This window comes from Diorhabda carinulata, chromosome 3 (genome assembly GCF_026250575.1).
Source record: "Diorhabda carinulata isolate Delta chromosome 3, icDioCari1.1, whole genome shotgun sequence".
NCBI lineage: Eukaryota > Metazoa > Arthropoda > Insecta > Coleoptera > Chrysomelidae > Diorhabda > Diorhabda carinulata.
In genome coordinates this window covers 7,393,672-7,411,099 of record NC_079462.1, presented here as the reverse complement: position 1 = coordinate 7,411,099, position 17,428 = coordinate 7,393,672, and the positions used below count along the sequence as shown (strand labels likewise).

Here is a 17,428-nt window from a genome sequence, read left to right as displayed (position 1 = left end):
GAATGGGTATCACAGCGTAAAAACAATTGAACCAATATAACCAAGACGAATGACATGATAAACTAGTAAAAGTAGCAAGACAAAAAGGTTTAACTTGAACACGGAGTAGAGGTCGACCACGAAAAATGTGGAATGACAATCTAGAGCCAAGATGGGGAAAGACAGAAAGAGGGAAGAGGCGTCAGACCATTTATGGAAGAAAGAAGAAGAAAAATAATAAGCTTCAAACATAATTTTTTATATAACGAGTAACGAGACGTCATAAGCGGGAAGTCATGTGTAGTTCGAGAGATTTTTTGAGGTTTATCTAGAGCTATTTCACCTAGTTTACCTTCAGTCTCTGAAGACGATAAGACTATGTAATTGTGAGTGGTGGTGTAAACAGTGTGTTCAGTATATGTTTCCTCGGAGAATCGCTCTCTGATATCGCTATCTAATTATGTTATCGTAGTAGGTTATGTACCTAAGTTCCAGTAAATTATTTGTTGTTTTATTTTTCTCTGCTGATTCTATATAAACTGCTGAATAAAGCGTTTGTTATGTGTCACCGATGGATTAGAAGGTTTCGTCTTAATAATTTTCTGGTCAGTAGATGACGAGAAATTGATGAAATTTTCTAAAAACTAACGTATTTGAAGCATTTACAGCTCCCTATATTATGAAAACTTTACCCATTGAATGCTTACAAATTGATAATATAATGAAAAAAATGTTTTCTGATTATCCATACAATTTTCACTGCATCTCATGTCGCAGTTTTTTTTGTAGAGTTCTCCATCTTTTATAATTCTTTTCCACAAAATTTTAACATTTGAACAATATACTATATATCTTTACAAGAGGAAAAATAAATATAGAGCAGTGACATTTGGAAAACATGACACTCATATTCAATTATTAGCCATATTGCAACGACAGAGATTAACATAGCTGCAGCTGTAGCCACCTGCCTCTTCACTTGACTTTATTACTCCAGAAGTCTCACATCAATAATATCATACCCTTACATACACACACCCACACAGCACTCCAACCCAAGCCGTGCAGAGGAAACAAATCCTATATCGAGGTGATCTAAAATCAACGTAGTCCAATTTTGAAAAATTCCTTCCCGAATAAAAACAATGAACTAAACGAGCTTCTTTCTTGTTGACAAGTAGTATTCCTCATTTTAGGGATATTTTTTTCGAAACGAGACACTTTTCTATGAGGTTTTCAACAATATACTTGTAGCAGTTGCAAATGATTTCTAAACACATAATCTTTCATTAATATTGACGTTGATGCACCATGAGAAATATTTGTAAATGTAGTTCGAAAAACTTTTGACATTTCTAAAACCATTTTTTCTTAGTTTGCATGTCATTTGTACTCGACAAGTGGAAAGGAATATGTTCGGCTCAGAATATCTACCTCCTGAATCCATATTTGGTCTCAAATGACTATTTGAATACCATTCAAAAGAAAACGAGACGCCCTAACGTTTAAGAAAAACGGTTACTTCAAATCAAAACTGACAGTGTATGAAATATGTGATGAGTTCTCAATAATTAACGGTTTTTTTGTTCATTTCGAATTGTTTAAATAAATCGTGATAATTATTGAACAAATTTAATTTCAGTGTAGTTTTATTTTTGAGATTTATGGTTATTAAATAAAAAAAGTATTTTCAGATCATCACCGTAAAAGTTCGTTATCCTGGGAATCAGCAGACTTTCTCAAAACTGCATTTGGGTCTTGGCTGGTATTTGTGATTTCTACTTACATTTTTGAGTGGATTTTAAGTAGAAGAAGAGAAAAAGTCAGTGCTTAAGTTTAAGCTTAAGCTTAAGAGATTTGATGCTTGTTTTCTTTTGTGTTATAGTCATTTAAATTGATTACTTTTATTTACCCTTCTATTTCCCAAAAATCCTGCAAAGTTCATTGGTAGACACAATATACCTTAAAATAACCTGCTTAGTTCCAAAATAGCTTATAAACAATAGAAAATCAGTTGTCTTCATTTGAGGCTTTTCATAAAAAATTTTTCTAAGTAGATTATTTTTGAATTTTATGATCTAAGAAACAATTAAAATTTTATAAAAATTTTTCTCTTTTCTATAGAAAAACCTTGAAGTGAGTGAGCAAGTTTATACTTTAAGGCGATGATAACATAGTAAGTGGTATACCTAAGTCTTCGTTTCCTTGAAAAATGTCAATTATACTAGAATTTCGTAGGGAAACGAGAAGAATCACAAGAAAATTTATACCTTCAACTTATTGTTGTTATCATTTGTATGTGAGTAATACCAACATAAATTGATTACGAGAATTAAAATATAAATAAAAATGTTTTGAATAGTACAAATGAAATTTTTATGATTAATCAGTCTCTGAAATGACTAATAGTATAACTTTGTTATGATCAGACGGCATACGGAGGTGTATGAATGCAACAATAAATTGAATCACTATTCAAATGTAATGAAAATTGAGGCAAAAGAAATTCGGTTGCTGCATACAATATAAGCTCGCATAATTAACGTATTTTTTCCCTGTCATAAAATTTCGAATTCAATTCAACTGGACGAAGAGATAATATATTAATTGACTTAATTATAATTCATTTTCTCTGGGCAGCAATTAATAAAAAAATATGGGATCCGAATATGCCTCTTAGGTTTTCTAAAAACTTGTTTTCATTATGAATTTATTTAAAATATTCTAAATATTAATCATGTTAATCACTAATGTCAACCATTCAAATAATTAATTTCGAATTGCATTGTTTGTCCATCATTATTCCGAAATGAATTTTATCTTATGCTAAGAAATTATCCTGTAAAAATTTGTTCTCAGTTACTTCAACAGACTAAAATATTTTGGGACGTTGATATATGTAGATGATATATACTTTTTTTTTAATAAATCTATGCTTGTGAATATTAAATCAAAATGCCTTCTGTGAATATATGCTTATAAATTCATTGAATAAAACGTTATATATTCTATTCGTGGAGTCAATTAATAAATAATGTCTCTTACGTTCTCAATTTATTTGAACACTATACAATACACTTAAATAATTTTTGCTATTACTTCTACTAATTAGTTCTATTCCCTACTACCATTTATTTAAAACTAAACTTACTGCGTTACATAAATTTATTTATATACCACAAATAGGAATGAATAAATAGATTTTCCAAGATATAACTTAGAAGAAATACTTCAAATAACCCACTCGCTATAATAAAAAGTTTTAAAAGTACACATCAAAGGCGCTTCCGCCATTTAGAAAAAATATTGACTTCGCGTATTCGCAGAATTTTTAAATTCCATTGTAGCTGAACAGAGCCGGCTAAGGACCCATTCCACGAGCGGTTTCGTAACATTAATTTGAAAGTTGAATAAAATTTCAGCCGATTTCTTCACATAATTTCATAAAAGTCGAGATGTGGATGTCGAAAAAGTAGAAATATTGTGAATATTTGTTCAATATGAACATATCAACTGATTTATATAAAAACAATAAAAGTTTATTGAATCAAAAAACCTATTACATAAGAGTAGCATCAGTTCTTATGATGCAAAGCAATATCAAAGATATTAGTTATAGCTATACAATAAATATACCAGATCATCAAGCGAGGAAGGCATTGAGTTGAGATAATGCGAACGAAATTAGAATAGAACCAGAACAGTAACGCGACCAAAACCTGTGGGGTAACCTTTAATTTGTTTTAGTGTTAATGCCTCATTTGCCTACTAATAAGGTACTTTTCTATCTCCACGCAAAGAGATTTGACTTTTTTTTTATAGTTTTCCGATAACTTATTCCACATTTGAACCGAGTTATAAAAAAAGATTTTCGATGTTGAGGTACTCCATAAAGGTTATTATTTCTAGTATAGAAAGGATGGTTGAGTGTATACAATTAATTAAACAAATAAGTATGTTGACCGTTTTTTATTATTTTTTAAATAAAACTAAGCATGTGCATGTGTGATATCGATAAGATGAATTAATGCATCGAGCCCCTGTGCGGTCCATAGGACCGCAAATGAATTTTTCTTTTGTGTCACCTTCACTTTATACCTTGATCTCATATGAAATTTCTTAAAACATATCGCACATTTTGGTCCATTTCACATAAAAGCATAAATCATCTTTCAAAGGATAAAAAAGCAAACAAAATTTTGTTTTCCCATACTGCATCCCTAACCTAACCTTATATATAATGAAAATATCTATTTCGAGTGAAATGTGCAGAATATGATGTTTTTTGTATACGATCCATAGGGCCCTGGAGAAAGTATTAGCGGTAACTTTTTATTTCGAATTTTTACTCCATTTTTCATTAGATCCACATCCCATATAGAAAGTGAAAACACAAAAAATTTTTTGGGCCCAGGGGAAAGTTTATCAAGTTTGGTTGGGACTCAATGTGTTAAACAAAAAACGCATGCAGCTGTTTTGCAATTTTTGGATGCAGTTGAAAACTGCAATAGTTATCGAATAATTTTCTAAATTCATTGATTAATATAAATACGCAAATTATTACTGTCAATATCATATTTCGATAAATACTTAAAATTAATCGAAGCGTCAATTTTTCATCAATCGCTTAAGAGTTATCAAAGAAAACCAATTTTAAAACAGAAGAGACCTAAAATCAAGAAAATTTAGATGCTTAAAATATCAAAAGGTCTAAGAAATGAAAAATTAAAGAAATTAGAATAGACTATATCTCCGAAATCCAATACTGGAAGAACGAGAATGTTACATAGAAAATGCAAAATGTTTTTAACATGATGTACGCTCTTTAGTCAATCATAAGCTATTTTCTGCTTATATTTTATGTGGCTTTCAAAAAAAAATCAATTTACTATTGTTGTATTTCCGTTATCAATATTTATGCCAAAATTAAAAGTTACATAAAGTAGTTGTCGCATTTAGTTTCAAATTGTGATTTTTTGATAATAATTTTATGTTATTAAGATCGTCACTAAATCGATCCTGAAAAACTGGGATACCGGATTTCGAAAAGGAATCGAATTTATGTGAATTGTCTGCATACTGTAGTATATTATAGTAGTTTAAACAGTTTTTCATATCTGCTATATATAAAAAAAGACCTACAATGGAAGCATGAGGCACTTCCGTTTTTAGTGGGACATATATGGATTTGTCTACAACCGCAATATTTTGGTTTAAAACGCAATTTGGATGAAAGCATATTATGATCAGTGGTATCGAATGCTTTGCCAAAGACAAGAAGTGACAAGCAGGTTGCCTCTCCTAGATTTTTTTTAGATTTTATGGCATTTACTGATTTAACCAGACTTGTTGACGTACTGAAAAATTTCCTAAAGCTTGTTTGGTTGTATATGTGTCTTCTTACTATTTTTGATACGACTGGTAATATGCTTATTGATCTCAAGTCTTTTGTTTCTTTTGGATGTGTATTTTTAAGAAAAGGAATCAAAATACTCTTTCCGATATTCAACCGTCTTTACCAACAGTATTTGTAGAAATTGTAAACTTATTTTGAAATAGAAATTTTTTAATTAACATTCAATATTCTATAATAGAGTGAAATAATTGAAAGATCAATTTTTTGAACTAATAACATAAATTTGAATTCTGTATAAGTAGATAACATCTTCATCCACAAACTTTCGATCAAAATAAGGCTTATCTTACACGAAGATGTTGTTCATAAATGTTGTTTCATAAATTGTGGCAACTTTTACAAACTAATATATAAAATACAAATATAGTTGATAAAGCCACGTCAACTAATATTGTTTAATATTTGCACATTTCATACAAAATTTAGACGAAGCTTTTCTCATGATTTCCGACTAGATTACCATTTTTTGTATATCTTGTGTTATCTGTACTTTTTCCCTGTCAATTCTAAATAAACTGACAAATGAGTCTTTACACAACTGAATTAGGCATTTGTTATTGTCACTGACGGATTGAACGGTATCTTTTTGATGATTTTCTGGTTGATCGATATCGAAAAACCAATGAAATTTCAAAGCTTCTAAATACTGACGTATTTAGAGCATTTGCAACCAATCCATGAACTTTCTTAAAAACCTCAACGTAATTAAACTTGAACTTTCTTGATTCAACATTCTCGGAAGAATTTAATAATAATTTTCCTCTCACTTATTTCAAAAACATGAAAATATTGAGAAATACCCTTTGATATCCGTCAATCACTTTTTTAATGTTACAATGTGTGGAATAAAGATTCCCATCCACATTCTAGATTTATACTTATTTAGACTACACTGTACACAAGGTAGTTGAATATCCTATGACTAGAATTGGCCTAATAACTTCTACTTGAGGAAAGGCACTCAAAAAAACATACACTACCAGTCACAAGTTTTTGCCCACTTTATAATATATTAATTGGATTTCAAAATAATAAATTTCATCAAAAATAATAATGTCCGTTATTTGTTTATACCAGCGCATGTTTATATTTTGTTTAATTAAGTTTAAACCTGCAAGTACCGGTTAGTTTGTATATTTTCTCTGTGGATCATTTCCTCGGAGTTAATGATTGTAGTTTAGTTCTAGTTAGCCCTGTGAGACGCAAGAACGTGCTGTGATTTATACTTCTTGGAACAAGACATTTTTTTGTTTTCGTTCTCGACAAATTCAGATTTGTAAGTTTTAAAATGGGTAAAACAAAAGAACTCTCAAGTGAATTATAGTCTAGGCAACAATAACTGTACCATTGCCCCAGAACTAAAAACGGCGATAGAAAATGTTCAAGGCGGCCTCGAAAATCCACTACAGTAAATACGAAAACTCACGGTCCCAAATATTGTAGCTTTGATCAATGAATCTAGGGATCTACCTCAGTAAAAAGGAGATTGATAGAAGCTGGTCTCTTTGAAAAGGTGGTAGTGAAGAAATCTCTTTTAAAACGCCATAATAAAAAAAATAATATGTTGCAGTGGGCAGGAGAATATGAAAATTGGACGCAAGAAAAATGGGAGGGAGTTTTATGGAGAGCCATATGTAATCCCGACTGTAGAACACAATGGAGGCTCAGTGGTGGTTTGGGGATGTTTTGCAGGAAGGGCGACTGAAGACCTGGTGAAGGGATTTTGAAAGAAGGCTATAAAAAAAGGAAAATATGGTACGTTCTGGCTAACATCTATTCGGCAGAAAATTTATCTTCCAGCATGGCAACGATCCCAAACATTCCTTGAAGCTGTACAAAGAGATGTGGGACAAATTGGACAGAGAAGCCAGAAAGCAGTGTCCTAATTCACATCTTTGGAATATACTGGAAAACGATTGGAACCAAAGAGGTTCCGACGATTATTTGCAGATTAGGGGGAATGCAAAAATTGTACGCCGAAATTATGTTAGCAAAAAAGGGTTACACTGATGAATCAAAACTTTGAACATATAAAAATTACAGGCTATAGTTTCATTATAACAATGTCCTAATTTTTTTAAAATATGAATATCGAATTGTTTTCATATGTTATGTATCACGCAAAATATAGTGTAGACGAAAACTTTTGACGGTTTGATGGTCTAAGTTATTTTCAGTACCTATATGGTTAGACAGAATTAAACTTGTTCAATAATTACTGGCGATTCACACGATAAAAGCTTGCTGTACAATTAATTCCTATTCATAGTAGAATTTTAAATGTCCCCAATGCTGCTACTTACTACCGATTCCTGCAAAGTTTTGCCAAAAATATGTATCGGAATGCAGTTGATTGAAATATTCTGTGGTACTGTTTTCCCATAAAATTCAATCATTCCTGTTTTTTCACGATAAAATGTATCAATTATGAAATTTATTATATTTTAAATAAAGCACTTGAACGTAATGTGGAGAACTACTAAGTTTCAATGGAAAATATTTTTTGCAACCTGAAACGAAACCATATCTCACTCTATAAAAAGTACCATGAAAAACCAACTATAAGGAATGCAAGTCAAGGGGAGTAGACAAAAAAGCTAATCGTTCTTTTCAAATTTTACTACAAAAATTTTTAAAATAAAGATTCGATTTATACAGAATATAAAATTCTTTTTAATATGTTTTACTTTATCCCACATTCCAAGTTCAGAATGATAAAGTTTGGTCAATAATTTCTTTTCCAATAGTTGTCCATCCGGTACATTTTCGATGGGTCACATTGTATAACATATACGGTTAGCAGCAAAACGAGGAAAAGTGTTTTAGGATATATCCTTAACTTGCGGGAATATTTATTCACAACTTCAGGGAACTGAAAATAAGGAAAGGAAGAGAAAACGAGAAAGATTTTTAGTTTCCCGAAGGGAATAAATTCTGTAGATTTATGGAAAAACGTATTTTTTCAACATTTCGGTATAATTTTGGAGTTTTTTAAATATTCGTTCACATTTACGATGTAACTAACGATTAGTAGACTTTTTTGGAGAAACAAACATAATACGAAACACCTTTTTTATAAATAAGAAAACTCATTTACTCTTCTTTCATAATTATTGCGGTGAATTAATTATTTGGTTTTTGAGTCCAATAAAATATATATATAGATATATATGTTTAGGTTTAATTTTGTTACATCTGTTACCTCGAGTAAATAATATATATTTGATTATTAAATTAAATTTCTCTTTCTATTTGTTTAATTTTAATTAGCATTCCCCAATAAGTTTCAGCCGCTTCCAGCAGATTATTTAGAAAACCTCACATTATTATATTTGATAACATTACAACTTCTGTATTGAATAAAATTAATACGCTCATGGTTTCATACCTGGTTCATTTTCGAATTGTCCGCAAACTCCCAAGAAACTCACACAAACTAAAACCACTTGTAATAGCATCACACAGTAAATTTTCTCACCAAGAAAAGTGAACACCATTTTATTAGTATTAAACGGACACAAACGTCACCGAAGCACTCAAACAAACATACCCCTTGCACACAAGGAAAGATAGAAAGTTAATAAAAAAGTTTTCTGTTGGGAAAATATTCGCGAAGTATATTTGAATATACCGGCCGGAACGCCTAACTCAGTGTTCTCTACGCAGCGGTCAAAATACCACTAGTGCTGGCGCTAAGATGTTGATTTGAAGCGTGCGCCCGGCCAATAGCTCTGCAGATCCGACACGCACCGAACGCCCACGAAGTTTTTTGTTTTTTTTGCGTTTTTATATGGACGCTCTCAGATTTTAGTTTCAGGACGAAAGTTGTTCCGTTGATTGAAGTTTCCAAAGATTATTTTGTCTTAATAAAATTGTCTGAAGTACAAAGAACATTAAAAGTTTGTTGTCAAGATATATTTTCTACGGAAGATTTCTCCAACTTGAAAGTTGCGTTCACTGCCTCTTTGTTCTCTTAAAATATATAGTTTTTCATCGTTTCAGTTCATAAGGAAAACCAATAACAATCTCGTAGTCCGTGTACAAGTCAAACGAATGGATATTAACACGCTTTTATTAGCCTTGGTATGTATATATAATTCTTTGTAACGAAATTTTTGCGCTCGATTCTGGAGCGTATCAAAAGAGCGAATCAATTTGGAACTTTGAACAGTAATCGATGATGATACAAAAATTTCATAAATTCGTTTTCGTGTAGCGGATTCTTTGAACTCGATTTTTGAAATTGGATTGGTATCTACCGTACTGGTGGCGTGAATACAAACCGTTAAATTTATAGAAACAGTAACAGATTAAAAATTCTCATTCTAAGTTGGACATCGACTATCCAGAAGTTGCGAGCCTGTACGGGTAATCTTGCGGTTTCTTGACTATTCACTGCTGAATAATAAGCTACACATCATTTATAAATAAAATCTTACATCAAAAGCTTCAAACATGAGTAATCCGAATTCAATATGATATTCTAGGGGTTAATATTTAAAGGATCATATGTTAGCTAAAGATAATTTTAGAGGTCAAAATCTTAGAAAACGACAGTAAATAGGTGCAAATATTATACTGCTTCACTAGCTACATACCGACATGCTCCAACTGCATCAAAAATCCTTCAAACAAATCCCACTATGATACTGCAATCGTTGAAAAAGGACAACCTCAACAACAGTCTAAATCCATCCACATGAGTTTCACAAACAGAAGACGAAATTGTCTCTTCGTCACTGGACATCGACTATCCAGAATTTGCGAGCTTGTACGGTTAATCATGCTGCGATTTATCTAAGCTCTTGACTATTCGCTGCTGAACAATAAGCCATTCAGGACTTTACGATGGGCCCAGCTTAGACCCACATTTAGGCACCACACTAAGTATGTACGACTCTGTTTCAAATTTGGTAGGATTCTGGGAAGATAACGATGTCTTCCCGCTTGGTTTGCAAGCCTAAACCAGGCCTGGTTGCCTAAATAAACCCAATAAACCAAATTTTCTGTTATATATTCTATTGTTTAAAGTAGGTTCTTAAAGAAAAAAATCCGCGGAGGTTCAGAAAATTTGAGAATACTCAACCTAAGCTTAGTAATGTGGACAATATAAACTTCTTTATTTTAACCTTATGAGCTTTTGGTGATTTCTTTTATCTTGAAATTGGATTTGATGTAGTTGATTATCCACGATTCAAGCACACATTTTGGAAAGATGGTCTCACTAAAGTAGCTTTAATAGCAGACTACTGCATCTCTTAATATATGCTCGATCGATATCAAACAATTAAAGATAAATACACTTTGAATTCATAGACCAAAGTGCTATTATTTATATTTGGGAAAAGTATTACCCATCAACATTTGCTGGTCTGCCCACACATTATCATTTGTACGAAATCGTATCTAAAAATAAAATTTTTCCGTGAATGTATTATCATTCTGCTAAATAACCTTCGATATACATCTTTCGAATCCCAATTTTATGACTTTAGGAGCTAAAAAGAAGAATATCTAACTCTAGGATATACGTAAAGCTCATGGTAAGAATTTATGAGTTTCTTATATAGTTATTGCTTGATTGCGAATAACTTTACAGTACTACTTTAAACTGCAATTCGTTATTAGTGACGTAAACCTTTAGTGTTCTTTTTGAAATTTTAAGCAGAGCTTAGCTCTATAATCTTATCACCCCTTATCATAATAAATTTTATTACTATTTATTTCAATGGAGAAACGGATTAAGTTACTCCCTAGCAAATAATCAGTTTACATTACTGGTTGAACTGTTAGAAAACCTATTGAACACCAGAGTAATAAAAAATATTGATGGAATCCAATTTATTTTAAAACATTAGTAAGAATCCCGAGAGGGACATGCTTCTGTTGGGCACATACAGAGGATAATAAATAAAATCATGCAAGATCTGAAAACTGAAAAGTACTGCTCCGGGATATTCTTCGATGTAATTCAGACCTGTGATAAAGTTTGACAATTGGGTCTTCTTCACAAATTCAAACATTTCCTACTCCAAATTTTTTTATTCGCAAAATCTACCGTTAAGATTGCCAAAGCGAATAATTAACAATACATCTCATCCACCACGTGTTTCCCTTGGTAGCATTTTGGGTCCGCTTCATCAAATGTACCCAACTCAAAAAAAAAATTAGTGCAACATATGCTAATGACACTGCTTCACTAGCTATATACCAAGATCCTCCAACTTCATACAAATCTCAATATGATACTACAATCGTTTAAATAGAACAAACTCAATAACAGTCTAAATCAATAGACGTGACCTTCACAAATAGTGCCTCTTCTTCACTATGAAGTAAAGAGAAGACAGGTTCAGTAGCGCCTCTAAGATTGTAGTAAGGTAGGTTGACATTGCACCTGTAATATGTGCACAGATTAGCCTTTAAATCTTATTTTGCATTCTCTAAGCTGTTTTTGTCATCATGTCATAAGTCATCATGGGTTTGATGACTGTTTGATAGTACCATTTTATACTTTGGTCCAAATGCCATCAAGCCTCCAAGTCCATATAGCTGCAGTGGCTACTGCAGTTACCTTGTCGAAGTTTTATTGGGATTGATCGAGAGTTGGTTTTGATCACCTCAATTGTTGATTGTGTTTATGGCAGAGTTTATGCCTTCATACTTGTCCCTTATTGCCATTACTAAATCATCCTCGTAAATCCAGTACTGCTAAATCTGATGACCACAGTAGGAGTGATAGGAATTCGCCTTACGGACAACCCTTTGTTGTAAAAGGAGTGGAATTGTTTTCGTTTATTTCTGCCGTTCCTATTCGATTTTATCAACATCGCTTTGGCTCATTTTGGAGTGAGGATTCCAGCTTTCCGTACTTTTAATGCCCTTTCGATTCATTGATGTGAGGTGTTATCAAAAGCTCTTTTTATATCGATGAAGGCTGTCTCCAACTAGGCAATGTAGTGCACATATGGTGGAATTGCCTTTTCGATAAGGGAATTATTTGATCTGAAGTGGATTTTTAACGAGAGCCGTACTTGTGAGATATTGTTCTACGACTTTTTATAGTTCTACAACTTTTTCCATAGTTTTCAAGGAAAATGTGGTGATGCAAATCGGGCGAAAAGACTTTGGTTGATCTGCTGGTCTTTTATAAACACTACTTTTGCTTCTCACTATAGTTTGGGTATACGAGTATAATCTAGATCACGCTTGCATCAAAACGCTTCTGAAGATTTTTCTTCATTACTTTCTGTAGTATGGCTGGAAAAATGCCATCTTTGCCAGGTGATTTGTGGGACTTGAAACTCTAAATCGACCACGGATACTTAATTGATACGAAATAATTGATTATATACAGATAGTTTGACACATTTACATTTCTAAATTAAAGGATTTAGAAAGAAAAAAATTAGTTAATAATTAGTAATAAATCTCGCAACATGAAGTAGTGAGTATTTAAGTGATTTTGAGGATATCAACAAACTGTTCGATATTTGACTTTTTTTATATATATCTTGTTGTTATATGAAGTTATACAAATACAAACCATTATAAATAGTCACAGGTCGTTTAGGGTTTTTTATAATCAATATTTATTATAGTGAAATTTAAATTCAAATAGTTTCTACTTCAATTCAGTTACTATTGTTTGAAAATACCTTCAGCAACAAATCTTATTGAACTATACGGGGACCAGTTTTTAACGTCGATATATAGGCAGCGAATATAATAGGTAGTAAATTTGAACAGAAGCGCGTAATTGGTTATATGTACATGTACAAGATAACAATGTAAACGACGAAGCATTTCATAGGTATTCCCCCTCATAAAATTAGACTTCCCCATACTAAGTTCATTGAATATAATATAACCACAAAGGAACTAATTGCTATATCATAATTAGAAGCAGCTCTGTAACTAATTAGAATTTGACTTAAAAATATTGCTATATAACAGAGTGAACTATTATTGAATCTCACAATAATTTCAACAAAATTGAACTAGAAATGTCTCCTATTGATAATGGGTTAGAAAATTGAATATACAGTACACACAAAAAAAGATCATTGGTCACATGGAAATTAGCGTGGGTGATATGTTAGGAAGAATTAAGTTCATCACCTTTTTATTTCAAATGCGAAATAGGTAGTACTAGAAGAAAGATCAGTTAACTACAAATACTGTGATGTGAGTATTAAAAGTGATGTTTTATTTTGTAAGTGAAGAAGTGTGAAATGGAATCACTTTTAATAAAAAAATTATACATTTATCAGGCTCATACAAAATATTCAACTTTCCGATAACCATATGCGGTAATAGCGAGTGTATCATGTTTAAAACTACTACTACGTGGCTTTAAACACATTAGATAGTTACGATTCAGTATAGATTGATAATGTAAAAGCTTAGATTGTAAACCACAATCTGAATATCACAGCGACCTATCAGGAATAAATAATTTTGCAGTACCACAGAAAATTCTGAACGAACAAGCATGGACTCTGGACCCTATATAAAAATAAAACACAAAACAAATAAAAATAATTAAAAAATAATAGGTTTTCCGAGTCAACCCATTAGAATTCACCACCAACACGGTAACTCCGCACCTCACAAGCAAATGCCGAGTTATACATTGGGGATGGTTGTAAAAAAGTCGAAGGACCAATCGGATTAGATATTTTCTTGTAGAAGACTGGAAAGGGTTAAACCGAGACGATTTAAGAAAATAATATTATCTTATGTAAGAAAGTTGATATAAAAGTTTTAAGCTGTAAATTTCCGAATACATTATGTCTTCTATCTTCTAGTATTTATCAAGACACAACATTTATTAGATTCGATAAAGTCTCACACATTACCAACGAATTTTTTTGATTCCGGCAACATATTTCACTATGTACGTATAATATGAATCTCCTATTGTAACTATATTACGCAGTTGTGGATTCAAGTATTTTTCGCTCTATGAATTATTTGCTTCCATTAATGTCATGTTTGACAGTGAGCGGATGTGTCAACGATATTTCTGGAAATTATTTTGCTATTTGTCACACATACAGAGAATTTTTGTACAATTGGATGGGCACACCTTAATATGTCGTTTTAGTATTTTTATCTATCTGATTGTACAGTTTCGTTTGTATATTACATATTTTATATTTACTATCATTACCGAATTTCGGAATTTTAGGTACATAATATTTAGTTCAAAGGAAATGATACTTTGCTCCCTTTTCCATTTTAACCTGCCCATTCGCTAGCCATATATGTCTACTTCTTTTATTAACTGTATGTTATATTGGAAATTAAATGAATAATTTATTAATTTATAAATTACTTACGTGATGGCAGACTTTTGCTTTAGCTCCATAAAAGGTTATTCACTTTTTTAGCTAAGAATAAATATAAATATAAATAAATATAAAAATAAATAAGAATAAATAGGAAAGAAAAATAAAATAATTTACTCCAGTGACGTAAAAAATAGGGGGATAAAAGTGATAGCTAACCCTGACAGCACGCCACTGATTAAATGTTTCCAAAGTTTGTTCACGTCAAAATATTACATCATAACCATGCATGTTGGTCTCCAAAAATAAAATAAAATTTTTGATTTAAAATTTTCAATATCTCAGCAACTCGGTCCCGTAAAGCTTCTTATTCCTATATAAAAATGAATCATTTATTGAGATCTTTCTTTGGCGTTGTCGATCGAATATAGAAGCACCCTGTATTTATTTGCCGTGGAAATTAGCAATGCATTCATTTTTTGTGCCATTCTTGTCTACATTTTTTGAAATGACCAGAAAATATACAATTTTTGTTACTACATCAATTTCACTACAATAGTGAAGACATTAGAATATTCGTGAAATTTTCTTATCACTATCTTAGATAGAAACAATTTGTTCAGTTGGTACGGAATGGAATCGAAAAGAATATAAAACGGTAAAATTTTACTGTGATATGTGAGAACAATAATCAAATACTAAATTTGTTTCTTATATAACGATAACATCGTCATCATGATAATGTTTAACCAATTTTTGTTTTTGCATGCAAAATAATTCTCTTCATCTGAAAAGAGCCTGTACAATGTCTATTATTATATTTTGGTCTGTTTGTTGATATGTGAAATTTCAATATATTATCTACCAACTAACTGAAGCCGCATTAATTCAATTGCACTTGCGGCAGGAAGGCAAGTGCATCATCGCTTTTATAAATTCAATTATCCTAAATAAACTTGTATTATAGTAACATATTTTCTTGGAATTCGTTCTGGAAACTAACTCAGAGAGTACTTATAACTGAACGTTTCCGCTTATTTTGTACTTCATGAACTGAAAATTTTGATTTTATATATCACATAGCCATCGAAAATTTGGAATAACTTTATGAAGCAGCTTTGAGTAGGATGGGAGAAATCCAAATATTGAGTTCGCACTAAGTGCTTCAATTTAATGTGTATATATATGAGGTAGTTGAGAAAATTGAATTCGAATACTATTCTCATAACAATGATTAGAAATATGAAAAATACAAACACTAATTAGTAAAGTAAAGGGAATACATCCTTCAAAATAATTGGCATCTGGCAGACTACTGCGCGCGAATATTTGTAAATTATTTGTTAAGTAACACGGCTAAGGCTCGGTCACGCTATGTAACCTTTCTATTCCATTCAAATTTCTAACGGAATTAAGACAGAAAATATATTCTGCCAGACGATACCTTTCTGTTAGTGAAACTGTGACGCAGTGGTTTGATGAAGCTAAAGATGATGCCAGTCATACAGACGAAATCTTAGAAAATGAGTATTTGCAATCCAAACATAACAGTGCCTTTGAAGTTTCAAAACACGAGGAAGAGGATACTACTCGTTGAAATAGGGCCTCGATAAAGATGGAAAAGAAAAATGTGGATTGTTAACACAGTTAAGAAAAAAGATGCTGGGAGAGCTAAAAGCCAGTCAAGGGATATTGACTACTAAATCAGTTTTCAATCAATTCATGAAAATATACAAACTTTTTTTGCGGGACATATTTCGAGCAATGATACACCCAAAATGATTTTTCAATATTTTATCAGCTCTGTGGTTTAGCAATCCCGACACTGGAGGTTGTCACCAGCAAGAAGATACTGCAGCTACAATTGCATTCATAGATGCTTGTCAAAATGCATATGATTGGAACAGTTAGTGACAAAAGAGGAAATGCTAATTAGTTTTAATGATAGTTGTAGATTCGAAGTGAACATGCCCCTGAAAACGTAAATATAATTAATATATATTCGTCTCTCAGACTCCACGTTTCCGATGGTGTATTGAAAGTCCCTTTATAAATGCTTGAAGAATTTGAAGAATAATTCCAATGCGTTGGAAAGAATCGTATATGATAAGGGACGCTGCTGATGATGTCTAATTTTGAATTTATTATGTGTAAATACCATGCCCAGTAGCGGAAAATGAAAATAATAATATTTCCAATAATAAGTTCTATCCCTTCAAAAATATACAAATTATAGAGTTCAAATTCAAATAGAAATAAACAAATAGAAGAATGGAAAAGGCAAGCCTCTGTGACAAGTCACATGGCTTCACGAATTTGGTGTCATACCACCATCAAAATAAAAATATACTGTAATATACTGTACAATAATACATCTGCTGAATAGAATAGTTTTTTAATGATTAAATAAATGAATTATATCATTATCAATTGGCAAGGGGTACTGACACATTTATGTTCACGTAATTACTATGAAGCATATTGTAAATTCATTCTTCCATCCAGGAACAATTAAAAGTTAATACTCATAAAAAACCAGAAAATCTGAGTAATTCAACAAATAATGTAAAACTGAAATTAAAACATAAATTAATTGTGTAGTATTGAAGTATGTGTATGAACTAGAGATAATAAAATATACTTAATATTTAATTATCCAACCCATATGTGTGGTAACGTTTTTCGTTCATTTATTTACACTCTTTCGTGAGGTGAATTATTAAACACGATGTCTAAGTTC

At 31.6% G+C, this 17,428-nt stretch overlaps 1 protein-coding gene across 2 annotated transcripts in view; it reads right to left on the bottom strand.

Moving 5' to 3' along the window:
• Nucleotides 1–9,077, bottom strand: part of LOC130891509 (protein turtle homolog A-like) — an 842,489-nt gene extending 833,412 nt beyond the window's left edge. Inside the window, exon 1 of one of the 2 annotated variants that reach the window (XM_057796310.1) lies at nt 8,784–9,077. In XM_057796310.1, the coding sequence (XP_057652293.1) occupies nt 8,784–8,892 (109 nt within the window). In that variant the 5' untranslated portion in view covers nt 8,893–9,077. The remainder of the gene's footprint in view (nt 1–8,783) is intronic. The other variant, XM_057796309.1, reaches the window with a different exon arrangement.
• Nucleotides 9,078–17,428: the final 8,351 nt, after the last annotated feature.